General features: G+C 32.2%; 5 protein-coding genes across 5 annotated transcripts; 4 read left to right on the top strand and 1 right to left on the bottom strand.

Annotated features, from left to right (window-relative positions):
- The first annotated feature begins 829 nt into the window (after nucleotides 1-829).
- On the top strand, nucleotides 830-3,875 carry LOC106793781 (transmembrane protein 161B). Its single transcript, XM_014760984.1, has 11 exons — nucleotides 830-1,117; nucleotides 1,296-1,399; nucleotides 1,458-1,713; nucleotides 1,791-1,870; nucleotides 1,946-2,161; nucleotides 2,372-2,488; nucleotides 2,566-2,706; nucleotides 2,771-2,945; nucleotides 3,015-3,111; nucleotides 3,185-3,345; nucleotides 3,423-3,875. The coding sequence occupies exons 1-11, from the start codon at nucleotides 1,115-1,117 to the stop codon at nucleotides 3,540-3,542; spliced, it is 1,470 nt and encodes a 489-aa protein (XP_014616470.1). The 5' UTR covers nucleotides 830-1,114; the 3' UTR covers nucleotides 3,543-3,875.
- A 582-nt stretch (nucleotides 3,876-4,457) lies between these two features.
- On the top strand, nucleotides 4,458-6,272 carry LOC106793749 (protein GTS1-like). The gene is made up of 4 exons (XM_014760928.1): nucleotides 4,458-4,557; nucleotides 5,259-5,526; nucleotides 5,717-6,009; nucleotides 6,096-6,272. The coding sequence occupies exons 1-4, from the start codon at nucleotides 4,552-4,554 to the stop codon at nucleotides 6,240-6,242; spliced, it is 714 nt and encodes a 237-aa protein (XP_014616414.1). The 5' UTR covers nucleotides 4,458-4,551; the 3' UTR covers nucleotides 6,243-6,272.
- Nucleotides 6,273-7,433: 1,161 nt separating this feature from the next.
- On the top strand, nucleotides 7,434-9,059 carry LOC106793744 (pupal cuticle protein G1A-like). The gene is made up of 2 exons (XM_014760921.1): nucleotides 7,434-7,469; nucleotides 7,661-9,059. Exons 1-2 carry the CDS (start codon nucleotides 7,458-7,460, stop codon nucleotides 8,606-8,608), a joined length of 960 nt encoding a protein of 319 aa, XP_014616407.1. The 5' UTR covers nucleotides 7,434-7,457; the 3' UTR covers nucleotides 8,609-9,059.
- A 267-nt stretch (nucleotides 9,060-9,326) lies between these two features.
- Nucleotides 9,327-10,383, top strand: LOC106793779 (nucleolar protein 16). Its single transcript, XM_014760979.1, has 3 exons — nucleotides 9,327-9,545; nucleotides 9,631-9,961; nucleotides 10,041-10,383. The coding sequence occupies exons 1-3, from the start codon at nucleotides 9,445-9,447 to the stop codon at nucleotides 10,164-10,166; spliced, it is 558 nt and encodes a 185-aa protein (XP_014616465.1). The 5' UTR covers nucleotides 9,327-9,444; the 3' UTR covers nucleotides 10,167-10,383.
- LOC106793778 (ADP-ribosylation factor-like protein 3) lies at nucleotides 10,347-12,058 on the bottom strand. The gene is made up of 4 exons (XM_014760978.1): nucleotides 11,754-12,058; nucleotides 11,181-11,367; nucleotides 10,898-11,079; nucleotides 10,347-10,798 (listed from the first exon to the last, which is right to left on the bottom strand). The coding sequence occupies exons 1-4, from the start codon at nucleotides 11,880-11,882 to the stop codon at nucleotides 10,604-10,606; spliced, it is 693 nt and encodes a 230-aa protein (XP_014616464.1). The 5' UTR covers nucleotides 11,883-12,058; the 3' UTR covers nucleotides 10,347-10,603.
- Nucleotides 12,059-15,860: the final 3,802 nt, after the last annotated feature.

Genomic DNA, 15,860 nt, shown 5'->3' with positions numbered 1-15,860 from the left:
TATCATCAAGATACTGTCCTAACGAATCGTTCAAAAATAGTATTATGATATTTATTCCTTGATATTATTGCGTATTATTTCAATAGTTAGATCGCATGATTTATCGATTGCTTTTGCATTTATATAAAATATTTTGTATTTCTCGGAAATTCAGTATAAATCGTTTAAGTATATACATTAATTCACCTGTAACAAATATTCTTTAAACGTTTCGATATTCTCTAATTATTCTATTTCTAATGCGAATTTGTTTTATCTTCGTAGCACTATTTGCAATCACTGGTTTAATACTAACAATAATTTCTCTTTTATTTGGCTGCGGGTATTACCGTTTGCGTAAATATGGGCTCAGGTTGACAATAAATATCGAAAGTAATCATTTTATATTTAAAAATGTTACATTCGTAGAGAGTAATTTCACTAGAAACAATTACGATATTTTGTATGAAAATTTATTAATTAATAAGATTGGAATTGTATATTATAAGTATTATTAATTTGAATTTTCTTATTTTCTTTTTTATTCGAAATTTTTTCTCTGGAAATGTAGTTCCATTGTATCTTTTTTGATTAAATTTGTGAATCGTTAAATCGTTCTAAAAATAAATCTTCCGTTGAAAAGAAAAATTGAGATCTAGGTGATCTATTTCAGTTTAGATTGAAGAAAAAATTCATATTTAAATTGGTTATCAACGGAGTACGATTTTTTAGCAGATGTTTCTTACAGTACTGGACAGAGGTCACTACTGGTGTATGTACCAACGTTCTTTAAAATGTTTTCTCTCTCTCTCTTTCTCTCCCGTTTGCTTATATGTAGATGAATAGAATATAATTTGGAATAACCTAGTCTATCGCATGCAAAGAACCTAATGCGTACGGTACTATGTGTCCACCAGCATCTAACTATTTATAAAGTGAGCTGGTTGACCGCGTGTGCCGTTTAGAATGGTGGATTATGCTTTACTGGATCTAAATCGAAGATAATTCAACTTTGTGTCTTTTATGATTGACTTATTTCGTTGAATAAAAACATTACTTAAACCATGAGACAATCATTTTTGTGAAATTTATAAATTAAATATATTTAGGAATTATCATCAAAACACACACACACATGGTAAATAGTTATGCTACTTTCACATATCCCTTTTTATTTTCTTTTTGCATTTTTATAAACAAGAATTTAACAAGAAATAAAAATGACTACTATCTATTGTTGTTGATCGTAAACAAATTATTTGAAATTATATAAATGATGCATATTGAATTAAAATATACTTTATGTTTATGTGTAGGCTCTATTAGGTGCACAACTTGTTATCACTCTTATTATGGTCAGTGTCATTCAAAAATTAAGTCCACATTTTTCATTAGCTAGATGGATGTTATGTTCCACCGGGTAAGTTAAGAAATAAATTTATATGTTCTCAGAGCATTGATAACTTTTGAATTTGCAGATTGGAGCGATATTTGTATCCAACTGATCAACAACTTAGAATCCTTGCTGGCGTACCCAAAGAAAAACATAAAAAAGGTAAAAATGTAGAAAACGGAAAGGTGGGAGATGTATTTCATGTCCCTAGAAATTTGGATCTTACATTAGAAAGTGCTAAGATTACAGTACTAGACATAGTTCATTTAAAGTACTATATGGAGTATCAATGGTTATTAGACTTCTCCATTTATGCTACTATCGTATATGCAATGACAGAGGTTTGTAATCATTTTTTGTTTTAATTATATTAGGAACAAATAGATATTCTCTTCATTAGTTTATTTGTACTTGACAGGTATATAATTATTTCTATCCGATTAAAGACGAAATCAATTTAAGCATGCTCTGGTGCACGTTGGGATTGGGTTTTGCATTGTATCCTTTTTCTATCTGAAGTGATTCAAAACCTTTTTCAATATTACAAGCTTATGTTCCTTAAATAAATTATAGTAAGGTTTTACTTTCACTTTGGATACGATATTTTAAGGGAGAAGAGAGCGTTGGTGAAAGATCTACTTGCATTGTTACCGGATTCGCATATCTTCTTATAGCTATGATGGTGTTAATTGTAGATGAAAACAATCTTGAGATTGGACTGGATAAAGCGTATACAAGCTTTAATCACAGCGCCTCCTTGTTTTTAGACAATCAAGGCCTTTCTTCTACGTAAGCCAGTAGTATTTGGATGCCCAGGGAGACACATACCGCTTTTGCATAGTACTACTAAATTTAAAACAATTTTTTTAATCGCACATGATTGTAACTTAAAATGCTTGCACCTTTTGTATTCTAATAATATGAGTTATCTATTATTATTATCTTTATAAATATGCCAAGTAGAATTTGTATATTTCATTTAATGAATTTATATTTTAGGGGTCCTGCATCTAAAATCGTAGTTAAGTTCTTCCTTGCTTTGTGGTGTGGACTTCTTGGATCTCTTTTTACTTTCCCAGGCTTAAGAGCATCAAAAATGCATTGGGATGCACTAAAGTATAATAAAACATTATTTTAATTTAAGTATTATAGTGTTAATAATATATAATATAGAATATAAACATTTTTTTCAGATATTATAAAAATAGAAAACTATTACTGCTAATAGCAAATATAAGTTATGCTTCACCACTTCTGTTAACATGTCTATGGATTAAACCCATAAGCAGAGATTATCTTACTGTTCGAATTTTTACAGGAATGAATGGTCCACTGTATGTTGATTTTATAATAGATTACTAAAATTTTGTAATATTATTAATTGCGTTACATTTTTAGGATGACTGCTGCAACTTTCGAAAGCATGAGATTAATCATTATTATTCTAGCACTTGCATTAAAAATGATTTTAATGCCAATGTATTTGCAATCCTATTTAAATTTGGCTTTACAAAAGTTAGAAAATCAGAAAAAAGAAGCAGGAAGGATAACCAATGTAGAATTGCAAAAGAAGGTACATGCAAAGATAATTACTAGAATATGTGTGTGCGTGGAAAATATAAACATAGTATTTTATTTTCAGATAGCAGCTGTATTTTATTACTTGTGCGTAGTAGCATTGCAGTTTATTGTTCCAATTATTATGTGTTTGTTCTTTACATTTATGTATAAGACCCTTGGTAAGATTATACAAATATACAATAATTTCTCTCAACTAAAATTACTTTTTACTATTTTAAATTATTTTGGTAGGTAATTATACATGGGAAGGTATTATTAAGGGTACGTTGGTTGAAGAATGTCCAGCTGATGAATCACATAAGATTGTACAAAGTATCAGTACAGAAACTAACGAAAAGACTGTAACGCAAACTGCTCAAGAAATTCAACATACATTTGGTTCATTAAAACAGGTAAAGCTTTTGTCAATGATATGCATTTTAATATATAATAAATAAGATTTACTCATTGTTATTCTTATATGTCACAGATATTCACTATCGATGTATATAGAGGTTTGTTAGGATTAGCCACATGGTGGACTTGTTTTTCATTGTTTGCTACCACAGCTATGGGAATGTTTTATCAGTCATACTTTTCAACCATGTAAAATCCCATCAAACAAATTAATGTCACAACGCACAAATTTACATCGTTCCTCGCATTATACCCTCCATATTATTATTACAAAATACATTACATTTAGAACTATCTCATATCAATAAAGATACGTGTTTTTAGATTGTACCTTCACTTTTTAGTGGGTATATATATTTACATACATAATATTGATCGTAATTTTTCGATAAAACAGTAATCGATATTGATCGATTATTGTTTAACAATAAGATTTTATAACGATATTAGCGATAAGAACACGAAAATTGTAATACGAAAATGTAGGAAATATGTATGCTTCTTTCAGAATATTTACCAAAATAAATATACAACAAAAATTTGTATCTTTATATACCTTAATATCCTCAAGAGAGAAAGAGAAAGGGAGAGAGATACTTTGTATGTAAATACATTATAGTCAAAAGTATACATATACAATATAATAATTACATGCAAAATGTCTGAGATACTAGACCAAACTTAATATTCAAGAAACGATAGACCATAATTAATAGTCCGCCGAGGAGGTAGATTCTATATTAGGTGGACGGAAAGTAACTTTCTTTACCAATTCCAATTTTCATTACAGATGACTTATACAGATACGGTATAAATCTAGATATGAAAAAATAATAAATATACATATTCGAATTATTTCTTCCTTTTTTTATCCATTATTATTATATTGTTATTATTATTATTATTATTACTGTTAGTATATTATTATAAATTATTTACAAATGAATGTAAAAACGAAACAATGAATTTTAATTTACGAAAAATCATGTGTCGATCAATTACAATTCATTGATGGTTCGATATCGGTATCCAGGTGAAAGTATCCTTGTGTATTTGAAACTATATCATTGGGATGCTATTCACGTTTTATTTCGACCGCTTCCGTGGTATATAACTCCCCACGATATAACTTTTCATTGGAATATCGACTGGATTTTTGTTACTGTCAAGATCAGGTGTCTTCCTTCAATTTTGATAGAGCGATGTGGGTGAGTGAAATTATTATTTCCAAGGATTCTTAATAACGTTAGAAAATTTACGTTTCGTTAAGAAGAAACTTTACGTTTTAAAAATGAAAGAATACAAAAAACAAATAAAGGAGAAAAAATAAAAAGGAAAAGAAAAAAAAGGCGGTCAAAGAGGTTCACCTTGGTGCGCGAAGAAAGGACTTGTTACGAAATATTCAATGTTTCTTGAAACGATGTAAAAGCAACTCATTGTTCAATTGATTATACCCTATCAACAATAGAAATCATTATGATAATCGGCAAACAATAAAAAAGAATAGAGACGTACATGTACGCGATTCATCGAGTTACCTGCGTAGAAAGAATAATTCGAAAAAAGAAATACGGTTTACTTGCTTTGAAGCTTCTGACTTTTAACGTTACACCTTTTTTTTTTTTATCTTAAATCTGTGTCATGGACAAAAAGTGGTTCGTTCGAAGAGATTATCTGGATTTTACATTAATATTATATTGTGTCCTTGTTTTTTATATAATATGATATGTATTACGCATACCCATAGACGCAACTTATCCGTTCATTATTAAATATTTTCTAATATGAAAGAAATTTTTAAAACGATGAAACTTTTTAATTAAAATAAGATTTCTTTCTTTTTTTCCTACGAGTCATAATGAATAAAAATAATGTATTTTTTGTCTTACCCTTTGTATTTTTCTTTTAGAAATATACGATACTCGGCAGCTTATTATGGAGTTTGGTAGCAACGGAAGCACCTGTGCAAGGTGGCATAAAACCTACGAACGTTTTGGGTGGATCGGAACAACACGCATCTTTTAGTTTCGTAAGACCAGGATTAACTCAAACATCATTTTCCTTCGGTGGTCCGAGTTCTCATCAATCTTTTAGTTCGTCTATCGGAAATCCACAATTAGCTCAAAGAGTATTGCCAAGTTTGGCACAAGCTCTTTCTTACAGAAATCCTGGATTGGGTTCGTATTTGAAATTTTTTTAAATAGAAATTTGAAATTCTGTTTGACATATATAATTTATATACATGTCAAATGATATATTCCTGTCTATCATTTTATTACACAAGAGACTTAACGACTCCGCCCTAAATACATGTACAAGGATATTTTTATACGCACAAACGTTAAGACTTTCTACATTGCATTTCAGGATTTTTTCCATTTGGACCCGTTCCTCATGGTTATGCAACTACATCGATAGCCCCGGGTCTCTCTGCCTCAGGCCCTTCACCTTTACCGTATCAAGCACAGTTTGATCAGGGCGCTGCATTGGCGTATCTTCAACAATTGCAACAATTGCAACAATTACAACAAGCACAGGCACAAAATTATCCGAATGTCCTTTATCAAGGACAATTGGGACAGTATCTTGCTCTCAGGCAAGCTCAGACACAAGCACAAGCTCAAGCACAAGCACAAGCACAAGCTCAAGCTCAAGCTCATGTACAACAGGCTCAAACACCACAGGTAATTCTTAGAAGAAATTCAAGAAGTTGACGATGATCATTTTCACCAATGATCTTTCTTAGCTCCCAGAGCAAATCCAACTTCAACAAGAGCATGCACAACAACATCAACAACATCAATCGCAAAACTTATTGGGGGTTGCTTATTCGTCGGCACCCTCTGTAGCACATGTCAAGGTCAGCGGAAATGGATACAAGTTCGATTTTTAGAGAACATCATTCGGCATCATTTTTTGTATATATTCAGTAAACTAGTGCTTGAAGTATCATATTTTATTTAATATTATTCATATATTTATTTATGGATATGTACGTACTTTATTTAGTTAAATTAAATATTATAAAATAGAAAAATGATCTCGTATTTTCTTTGTCCTCTTGTAATATTTACTTTCACTTTATGCAAAAATTTCAAATGTGATTCAAAATGTAAATGAATGAACAAGACAACCCGTTTCAAAATGGACTCGAGATTACTAAATGGTTTGAATTGAACATGTTAGCGAGAATTATAACAAAATTGGCTATGATTTTGGTTTGCATAAGATTTAATTTCTTGCTCGTATTCATGATTCAAACTTTCTATGTTCTATTTTATAAAAATCTTGATCATATCTTTGTTTAATAGATCATGAAATTGAACGCAGGTGTGTGGACGTTACACATCTGGTTTGTTACATATGTGACAAGGCTTATGTCAGTGTCAGAATTGGGAGAAAGTGTTGTCCTTGGGAGGTTCTACAATATCATATGCGACTAAAATGTATCATGTTACATAAAATCATATAATTTTATTTTTGCGATGTGGAGTATTATTTTCAACAGCAATAAATTTATAATAACGCATGAGAATAAATAAAGTATATTAATATGATCTAATAATCTTTCTGAAAAAAACATCTCGTATGTTTCACATAACAAATAAAAGCTTATTACGCCTTATTTAATTGAAAAATAAGAGTAGATAAATTATATAATTAAACTTAATTGCTTAATTTTGATTATCAATGAAATTGAGATTAAACATTTGAGTAAAATCATTAAGGAGAATAAGTAAGAAACAAGAATTACCGTGAAATAAATTCGAGAGTAAATTCTCCGACCTGCCTTAATGACCTCGACTGTACCAAACGGGCCGATCTTAATTTCGGCAAGAGAGGACCACGCCCGGAATTTGTTTCTGTCCCCTCTTAATCGACTATCCTTCTCGTTCGTACTTTCTATCTCCCTTTCTTAGTAATTTCTGACAAGGAAATCCGCGTGTATTTCCCTCTCCCTCGATCTTTCATGTCCAATCGTATTGAACAATAGGGTGCCCAAAATTCGATCGACTCCCTTACGATCTCGCAGGCATATAAATACTGGGCCGATCGTTTCGTTACAGCAGAACACAAGTAGCTCTCCTACTATAGAAAACCAAGAAAAATGGCATTCAAGGTGAGTATAACGTATCCGTCGAAGACTGGTAAACGGATTTATTATATTATATTGTAAGGAATTTTATATATATCCTAGAGAGAAATTCAAGTATGACCAAGTATATGAAGGAGCAATCTTTAATAAATGATCTAGTATAATATCTCGAACTCGAGAAAAAGATATTAATAATAAAGTAATATGTTTTGCAGTTAATCGTCCTCTCAGCTCTCTTGGCGATAGCCCATGCTGGCGGACCGGCCGCATACGACATTGCCACAGCATCGGCCGATCTCAGCAGCGTAGGTTACACTCAGGAGTCTACGCAGAAGGGCTATGCAGGACAAAACGTCGTGTCGAGTTATTCTAGAGCCGAAGACTCCGCACATTCTTCGGTGCGCGTCAGCAACAGCCACGTTACCAACGATGCATTGACTTACGCAGCAGCACCAGCAGCAGTGATCGCTAAGCCAGCTTATACTGCGGCTACCTATGCTGCTCCTATAGTGACCAAAGCCGCACTTGCACCAGCGACTTATACGACTTACGCTGCACACGCTACCCCAGTATTAGCTAAGACAGCTTATGCTGCTGCTCCAGCCTACAGTTACGCTGCACATGCTGTTGCACCAGCCTACAGCTACGCCACACACGCTGCTCCAGTTTTGGCTAAGACAGCCTATGCTGCTGCTCCAGCTTACGGATATGCTGCCCAAGCTACACCTGTATTGGCTTCGCAACTCCATGCAGCAGCTCCAGTCTATAGCTATTCCGCTCAATCTGGCCCTGTCGTTACTAAAACTGCCTATGGCACTTCTGCCTACGGATATGCTTCACCACTCGTAGCCAAGACTACCTACGCAGCTGCTCCACTTGTTACAAAAGCAGCTGTAGCTGCCCCAGCTGTAGTCACCAAAACTGCCTATGCCGCCCCAGCCTACGCTGCCCCAGCTTACGCAGCAACCACCTATGGATATGCCGCACACGCTACTCCAGTTCTTGCCAAGGCTACTTACTCTGCCCCTATTGCTCACGTCGCTGCAACCCCTGTTATCGCTAAAGCAGCACACGTTGAACCTGCCTACGGTTATGCCGCAGAATACGCTGCCCCAGTCGTACACGCCACTTTCACTGGATTAGGCACTAGCTATGCATGGTAAATCGTGATAAACTCGACACCCACCGACCCGGCGACTTTTCTTATTATTTTTTTTTACTTTGCGTATTTCTTCTTTCCTTCATACATCATTACCGTGTAGACCTGAAAAATACTCCATTTTTAGAACACTGTGTTACTCGGAATAAGGCTAATTGATAATGAAAGATGATATTGGTTTTAAGCGTTCAATTGATATGTACATATTTCTTTGTTAGATTTCTCTCGTTCGTTCTCGTTTGTCGTCTTTCTTATTTTCAAATTTACCGTATTATTGTAATCAACTAAAAGTTGTTATCCTACAGTAATGTCAACGTTGTTAACGGATGCGTACCAAATCTTTAGTAGGAGTAGTGCATAAGTATTTATATTTATGTTACCCTGAATGCTATGATTTTTCCGTGTTTTCACCATTCAATTTGATTTGACACAAATATATTTACTTATTCGATAGTGAATAAGAGAATTATTTTTTCGACATACTTATCTCCATAACGTTAGATAATAAATTTTACACCTACAACGATAATATATGAATTTTATTCTTTTGGAATATCCTAATTTTCCTCGAAGAAAAGGGTGGAAAAAGGTGGATTAAAATTATATAAAATTAAACATTACGCATGATGATAGGCAACACTTTATACTGTTGCGAACACCATCTATTGCCAAAAAATTTTTCTCATATGATAACTTAGTAACTCTTCTTTATCTACCCATCCAATGTGTTGAATATTACACTCTTAACCATGTCTTAACATTGGAAAGAGTACACGTTCCATCTTGTATTCGTGTGTTGTTATATTTATTTATTAAAAATATATATTTCATTATTAAAAAATGACGAAAATAAGAAAAGTGAAGCGTAAGAAGAAGTATCGTACGAATGTAAATCGAAAAAGACTACGTAACAAGTTACAAAAGCTACCTACGATAGGATGGTAAACATAACCTTTTTATATTATTCATTATTACATATCATGTTCATATTTATTTTTTTAATAGAATATAATTTTATATATACAGCAAGAAAATAAAAGAAGAATGGGAGATTTATAAATCAACACGTAGTAATCTAAAAGAGATGGGTTTAGTATATGATCCCAATGAGACTTTACAAATTCCCAATGTAAAACAGGAATTACTGAAAGAAGTTAAAGAAAAATTGATGGAAAATAGTATGGAAATTGATAGTGAAGAAGAAGAAATAGATGTAATAACCATACCACCTAAAATTAATGTTGCACAAGCTTTAAAAGAGGAAGCATGTGGAACTAGGAGAAGACTGTTTCAATTACCGCATAGTCAAGTACAGTTTATCACTTATTTATTAGACAAATATGGAGAAGATTATGAGGTATGTATTACATCATTGAAAAAGTTTTTTTTTTAGAAGAATATGTCAACAAAATATAAAATAAAAATTGTTTATCTAGGCTATGGCACGCGACAAGAAGAATCACTATCAGTTAACTTGGAGACAAATTCGTGCTAAAATAAAAACTTTTAAAGGCATTCCAGAACAATATAATAAATATTTATCTAAGAAAATTGAAATGTAATTAACTTTGATCTTACCAAATGTAGAATCAAAGTTAATTAGTATAAAATACGATGTTTAGTATAAAAATCTCTCTCTATATATATATATATATTATACGCGACTAAGAATTCATTTTTATCGTACATTTACATTTTAACATTTTACTTAATAAAGAATAAAAACAGAAAAAATAGAGGAATGCTATAAATAATATTATTATTACAAAAATGAATGTATTCCATCACAGCAACGTTACGGCAATAGCGTTGTATGTACAACGTAGAACATTGTATTTTCAACACAAGGTTTAACTGATATTAAGCATTTTGCAGTCTTCTTTATATCATGGAGACTATATTTTTTGTTTCCTCTACCATACTATTTGTTTTTATCTATATAGATTAATTGTGCAAACATTGGATAAATGAAATAAATAAATTAAAAAATACCAATTTCTTAATAAACAGCCATAGAACATAATTTTTCAGTAACAGCTTTTACAGACTTATGATACCAGGTATATTCAGATAGAAAATCAGGTAAAGGCCTCGTTTGGCATCCGATAACTTCTACCTTATGTTTATGTGGAGAAATACTTTCCACATCTAAAGCTTCTTTTACTTGATGCGGTAGAAGTGCACCAGGAATATCCTGTAAATAATATGTAACAAAATATTTTGCATAGAAAATATTATTCATTTTTCTAAAATATATGAATATAAATATTTGAAACTTTAATACACTATTTACCTGTTTATTGGCAACAACTAATATTGGTACGGTATCTATTCGTGTATCTCCTAATAACTGCTTGAATGTCGAAACAGCAAGAGATAATTTATTTGTATTAGAAGCATCTACCATAAATATCAAAAGATCGGTGTCTTGTAAAAAGGTTGACCAAAACTCCCTATTGCTTTCCGCACCTCCAACTGCGCATATCATTATTTAATAAGAAAACTAAATATGACATATAATTCTTAACGCTCTCTTAAAAGTGAAAATAGAATCTTATTTTTTGTAATGTTCTTACTTTCCCAAACATTGTATGTAAAAGATCCACATTTTATTCTATATACAGTAAAACCTCGAGTAGGTTTAGTTGGAACTTTATACGGTCTTTTATCACCATAGATGATGCGCATTTGATTCATTACAGATGTTTTACCTGCTCCGTCTAAACCAAGTAGAAGTATCCTTTTTTCATAACTGTCATCGATCTACAATCAAGAGATCTTTTTTAATATATTCAAATGTATCATTAACTCTTAGAACATTATTATTGTATGCGACATTAGAAAGTTGTAGTATAAAGGTTATTTTTCACAATAGATTCAACTTGTCGATTAACTTTTAATAAGTCAACGTCACATATCTATTGAAAACAAATTTTTCTGTCAAAAAAATAAAGTAAAAATTTATATATTTATATATATATATACATATCACAAATAGATTAATTAACAATATATATATATATATATCAATTTTATTTATATATGTTAGTATGATCGTTCAAGAGACACGAAATAACGTTCGACAGTTGAAAAAGTTACAGTTGAAATAAAAATATATTTTGAAAATAAAGGAAACATATTAAAGGGACCTTAGTAACTTCGTCGAAACCTTCGTCGATTGACTTCAGTTCTCTTTTCTTCCAATATCGATAAGCAACGTAAGCTCCAACACATGCACAACCAGCCAAGAATATCGTTTTACGTCCATTAGAAAACATAGTATTTATCTCGTAGCTCTTCCTTTCTTCTAGGATAAATACACGGACACGTTTTTCACTTACTCTCTATTATATATCGGCATGTCAACGCGCGCAAACTCTCTTTCGACCTTCGACATGTATTTCACGCGTTCTGTCATGCGGTGAACTACGTAAGCGCGCGAATCATTCTTACAAAATGTGTTCACAAAACTATGTACCTTAAACCTTCTCTTTCCCCAAGATATATTTATACTTTTTTTTAATTAGTATTTTAACAATAGGTGAAAGATACGATATGATTTCAAAACAAAACAAACAAAAAACAATTATTTTAATAAAGAAACACACGAACCAGAAAATTTATATATTTTAATTGTTTCTTTTTTTTTTTTTTTTTTAAATTAATCTTTTTCATCCTTTATTTTTATTATCTTCTACTATTAATCGTTTAATTCGTATGACTTCGAAAGAATACGCAGAAAAAAAAATAATAAATATTCTCTTTTTAGGATGACATTTATTTTAATCTTATTTCGTATTATACTACTTTTATTCTCGTATGCTTTATAAGCATACAATTTTACGTGCAAATTTTTTTTTAAACGGATTTTTAACGACAAATGTAAACACAAAAAATTTGTTATTTTCTTTATGTTTAGAGAGGTTGAAATTTTATACGGAAATGGCGCGAATTAAATTAACGAATTACGTTCTTTTAATCTTAATCATTTCGTATAGTAGAAATATGTTTAAATTGTACTGCTATTACATTTATTTGAATACTTGTAACAATGTTACAGGTGACCCTTTACCTTCGGAATTTTATTGATCGTGGAATCTTTGGCTAAGTTAAAAATATTTTACGTTAAATGATCACAAGAGTTTGTTACTTAAATCGGAACGCAAATGATTGAGACTGAAGAAGTTGATTTACTCCTATAAGTATGAAAGTATATAATGATTATAAAGAAGATAACCGATCAAGGTCAATTCTAAGAAATTAATTCAATGATACTCATTATCTCGCCATCTTCGTTCGTACGACAAAGAAGCTCGTTATTTCTCGTAGATAAATGTTTTAATCATCCACTTTACATATAAAGAACTGTAACGTTTGATACAAGGTAACCAAAAAAGGATTAAATACATAAATCCGATTTTACGTTTAATCCTTTCGGCTAAGGGCTTTGATACCGGAGGCGAAGGCTTTAATGTTTTCAAAGGGACTATTAATTGGCACGAATGTACGATATAAACTAGTAGATTTCATTTTACTTGGATCCTTATAAATCGTATAAAAGGTCTAACTTTCTAAAAGTTATAATAACATAAAGCGATTGTATTCCGAGTAAAGATTTGCCGATTATTTTCTATCCAGTCCCAGTATTTATACATAGTCGGCCATTTTGATTTCACTTTATCGAAGTTAATAATAATTCCGAGTAATAGATTGTTGCGTATTGTGTTGTGTATTGTAACGTTATCGAGAACACTTCCAAATTCCGTTTCGTTGGATCCTGCGCAGCATTCAATGGTCTCTAATCCGTCTAATCTGTCCCGAAATGAAATAGTTGCAATTCTTTCAACGGTCACCCTTCGCTCGGTTGCACACAGCGTCGCATTTAAGTGGGAGAAAACACTTGACCCACGAGGACGAAGGGACAAGGGGAAGGGAAAGGAAAAGGGAAAGGGGGGTTTGTTAGAGAGGTCGAAGGGAGGAGGAGATGTATAGGTCGTCGAGTGGTTTACAAGAGGGGAAATGATATTTAGGGAGAAGATGACTATCGGAGACACGAGATCATCGTCCCTTTAACTGGCCACGTTGACATATTTCTCGTCCCTCTTTAGTTTAGACAAGTATTATTCGCATAAGCGTAACAAATAATATCCAACAATAAGTTATCATTTTCTTCTTTATTATCTTACGGTTGAACAACACATTTTTTTTATACGTTCCGTTTCAAAATTTAATTACAAGAATATAAGCTCTGTTCGAGAAATATAATATAATAAAAGGAACGTTTAAAGTGTATAACCTTTACGAGGATGTAAATTTTTTTTCTTATCTTTTAACTTCGCGAATGCTTCTTTTCCTATAATCTCCATAGTTTTATATTACGTCCGTAACAACACGGGGTGCACATATTTTAATAATATTATTCACTGAGGGATGGATTAAAAAAAGAAAAATAAAAAGAAAAAGAAAAATAAACAGGAAAAGAAAAACATCGGGAAAAGAAAGAAAATGTTTCAAATAAGATGAAGAAAATTCTTAAAATGGTAATCGTAATATCTCTGTTGCGATCGTACGTAAAAGACAATATAAAAAGGGTGAAATCTGATGTATCAGAGTCGCGAGATTGAATTCGACGTATGGCTTTTCTATATGGATATGTATATACGATCGCACATATTCGAATGCGTTCGAACGCGAATTTCGTAGGATCGAAGCTAGTAGTAATAGTAGTAGTAGTAGTAGTAGTAGTAGTAGTGGCAGGAACCTGCTACGCTGTTGCAAAGCGTGACGAATAAACGTTCTCTCTCTCTCTTTCTCTTTTCTTTTTTGATTCACCTACGAGTCTCTACGAGAGCTCTCGATTCTACGGGGTACCACCCTAGGGACCAGGCCTGGGTGCCACTAACGGAAGCACGGGGTGGTTGCTAGTGATACAAGGGGTGGAAGTGGAGGAAGGGGTGCCTGACTTTTATTACCCCGTCTGATGTTATGAATGCGAACCGAACGAAACAGCCCTGGGATGCAGCGCGACAGCACCCTTCTACCCCCTCCCCCCTCCTCTCTATCTCTGTTTCTCTCTCGTTTTTTTCCTTTTTCTCTCTTCGTAGCCACCCTCGAAGCGGTTATGCTTTTTATCGCGATGTATATCGTCGCCGCGATTAACGACGGTTATGAGCGTGCCGATGTAATCGAGATCACGCTCGATCATTCTCTTTTGACGTACCATGATTCCTTTTTTTCTTTTTTTCTTTCGGCTTTCTTCTCGTTATATTCTTCGCAGGTGGATGCAACCGATGGGGATGGTAACGATATATTATTTGCGTGTGCGTGTATGTGTGATTTTTTTTTATCGTTAATATATTTGTGCCTATAATTATGAAAGTGGTCTAATGTAAGTAAGACGAAATTAAGAAGAAAACAAAACAAAAAGATAAGTTTATTAATTATTTCACATGAAATTATTTTGAATTAATATAAATTAATTCAATGTATGTTATTTCAATATTATACGGAATTCATTTAGCGTTCAATTGTAATCCTTTCAATATTTCGAAACAAGAGATATATGACACCACTTTCATAATTATGGACACATCTATGGTAAGAAATAAATTAATCATGTCTATCGTGATGTTTAGTATTTATTAATGTAAATATTTGATCGATTGATCGATTGATTTGGGATTTTCTCGTAATAATATAATAATAGTTGTTATTTCATATTATTTATCTCCTTTTGCGAAAGATATGATATTATTAAAGACGACATAATTTCTTTAAGGGGTGAGATCCAATAGAAGACGTTCGTTTATAGTAGTTCTTTTTAATAATCGTTTGATGAAAGAGAAATATTTTGCGTACTCGTCTTCCTACCCTTTTATACGAAACGAATAATATCGTTGGAATGATATTACCCTGCCGAAGCGGACTCGACATCGACAATTTCACTCGTTATCTCTCTACTTTGAGAGAATAATAGCTTGGGAAACTGCGAAGTAGAGCAGAGAGAGAGAAAGAGAGAGAGAGAGGATCGACTATAACGAGAGGTTATTCTTTTAAATTACGAAGAAACGTGTTAGAGCATTTATCTCTATACAAGTATTATATAGCATTTTATCCACAATACTTAAGATTATTTATATTTCCTTTTATTTTCTTTTGAAAGAAAATGTTTATTGTTCATTACTCTTTAACAAGTACCTATTTAAATATATATATATATTTATTTATAATTAGATTATAAGAGAAGAAACATTGGT

This window comes from Polistes canadensis, unplaced genomic scaffold (genome assembly GCF_001313835.1).
Source record: "Polistes canadensis isolate GaletaPanama2010 unplaced genomic scaffold, ASM131383v1 scaffold_18, whole genome shotgun sequence".
Classification (NCBI taxonomy): Eukaryota; Metazoa; Arthropoda; class Insecta; order Hymenoptera; family Vespidae; genus Polistes; species Polistes canadensis.
This window is presented reverse-complemented; position numbering and strand designations above follow the sequence as displayed.

Coding starts and splice junctions, on each gene's coding strand:
- LOC106793781 (XM_014760984.1), top strand. Junction 1,714..1,790: donor TCGTATATGCAATGACAGAG/GTTTGTAATCAT, acceptor TGTACTTGACAG/GTATATAATTATTTCTATCC. Junction 2,946..3,014: donor ATGTAGAATTGCAAAAGAAG/GTACATGCAAAG, acceptor TTTTATTTTCAG/ATAGCAGCTGTATTTTATTA.
- LOC106793749 (XM_014760928.1), top strand. Junction 5,527..5,716: donor TTACAGAAATCCTGGATTGG/GTTCGTATTTGA, acceptor ATTGCATTTCAG/GATTTTTTCCATTTGGACCC. Junction 6,010..6,095: donor AAGCTCAAGCTCAAGCTCAT/GTACAACAGGCT, acceptor GATCTTTCTTAG/CTCCCAGAGCAAATCCAACT.
- LOC106793779 (XM_014760979.1), top strand. CDS start 9,445: ATGACGAAAATAAGAAAAGTGAAGCGTAAGAAGAAGTATCGTACGAAT. Junction 9,546..9,630: donor AAGCTACCTACGATAGGATG/GTAAACATAACC, acceptor TTATATATACAG/CAAGAAAATAAAAGAAGAAT. Junction 9,962..10,040: donor AATATGGAGAAGATTATGAG/GTATGTATTACA, acceptor TTGTTTATCTAG/GCTATGGCACGCGACAAGAA.
- LOC106793778 (XM_014760978.1), bottom strand. CDS start 11,882: ATGTTTTCTAATGGACGTAAAACGATATTCTTGGCTGGTTGTGCATGT. Junction 11,368..11,753: donor GTTTCGACGAAGTTACTAAG/GTCCCTTTAATA, acceptor TCTTGATTGTAG/ATCGATGACAGTTATGAAAA. Junction 10,799..10,897: donor TAGTTGTTGCCAATAAACAG/GTAAATAGTGTA, acceptor TATTATTTACAG/GATATTCCTGGTGCACTTCT.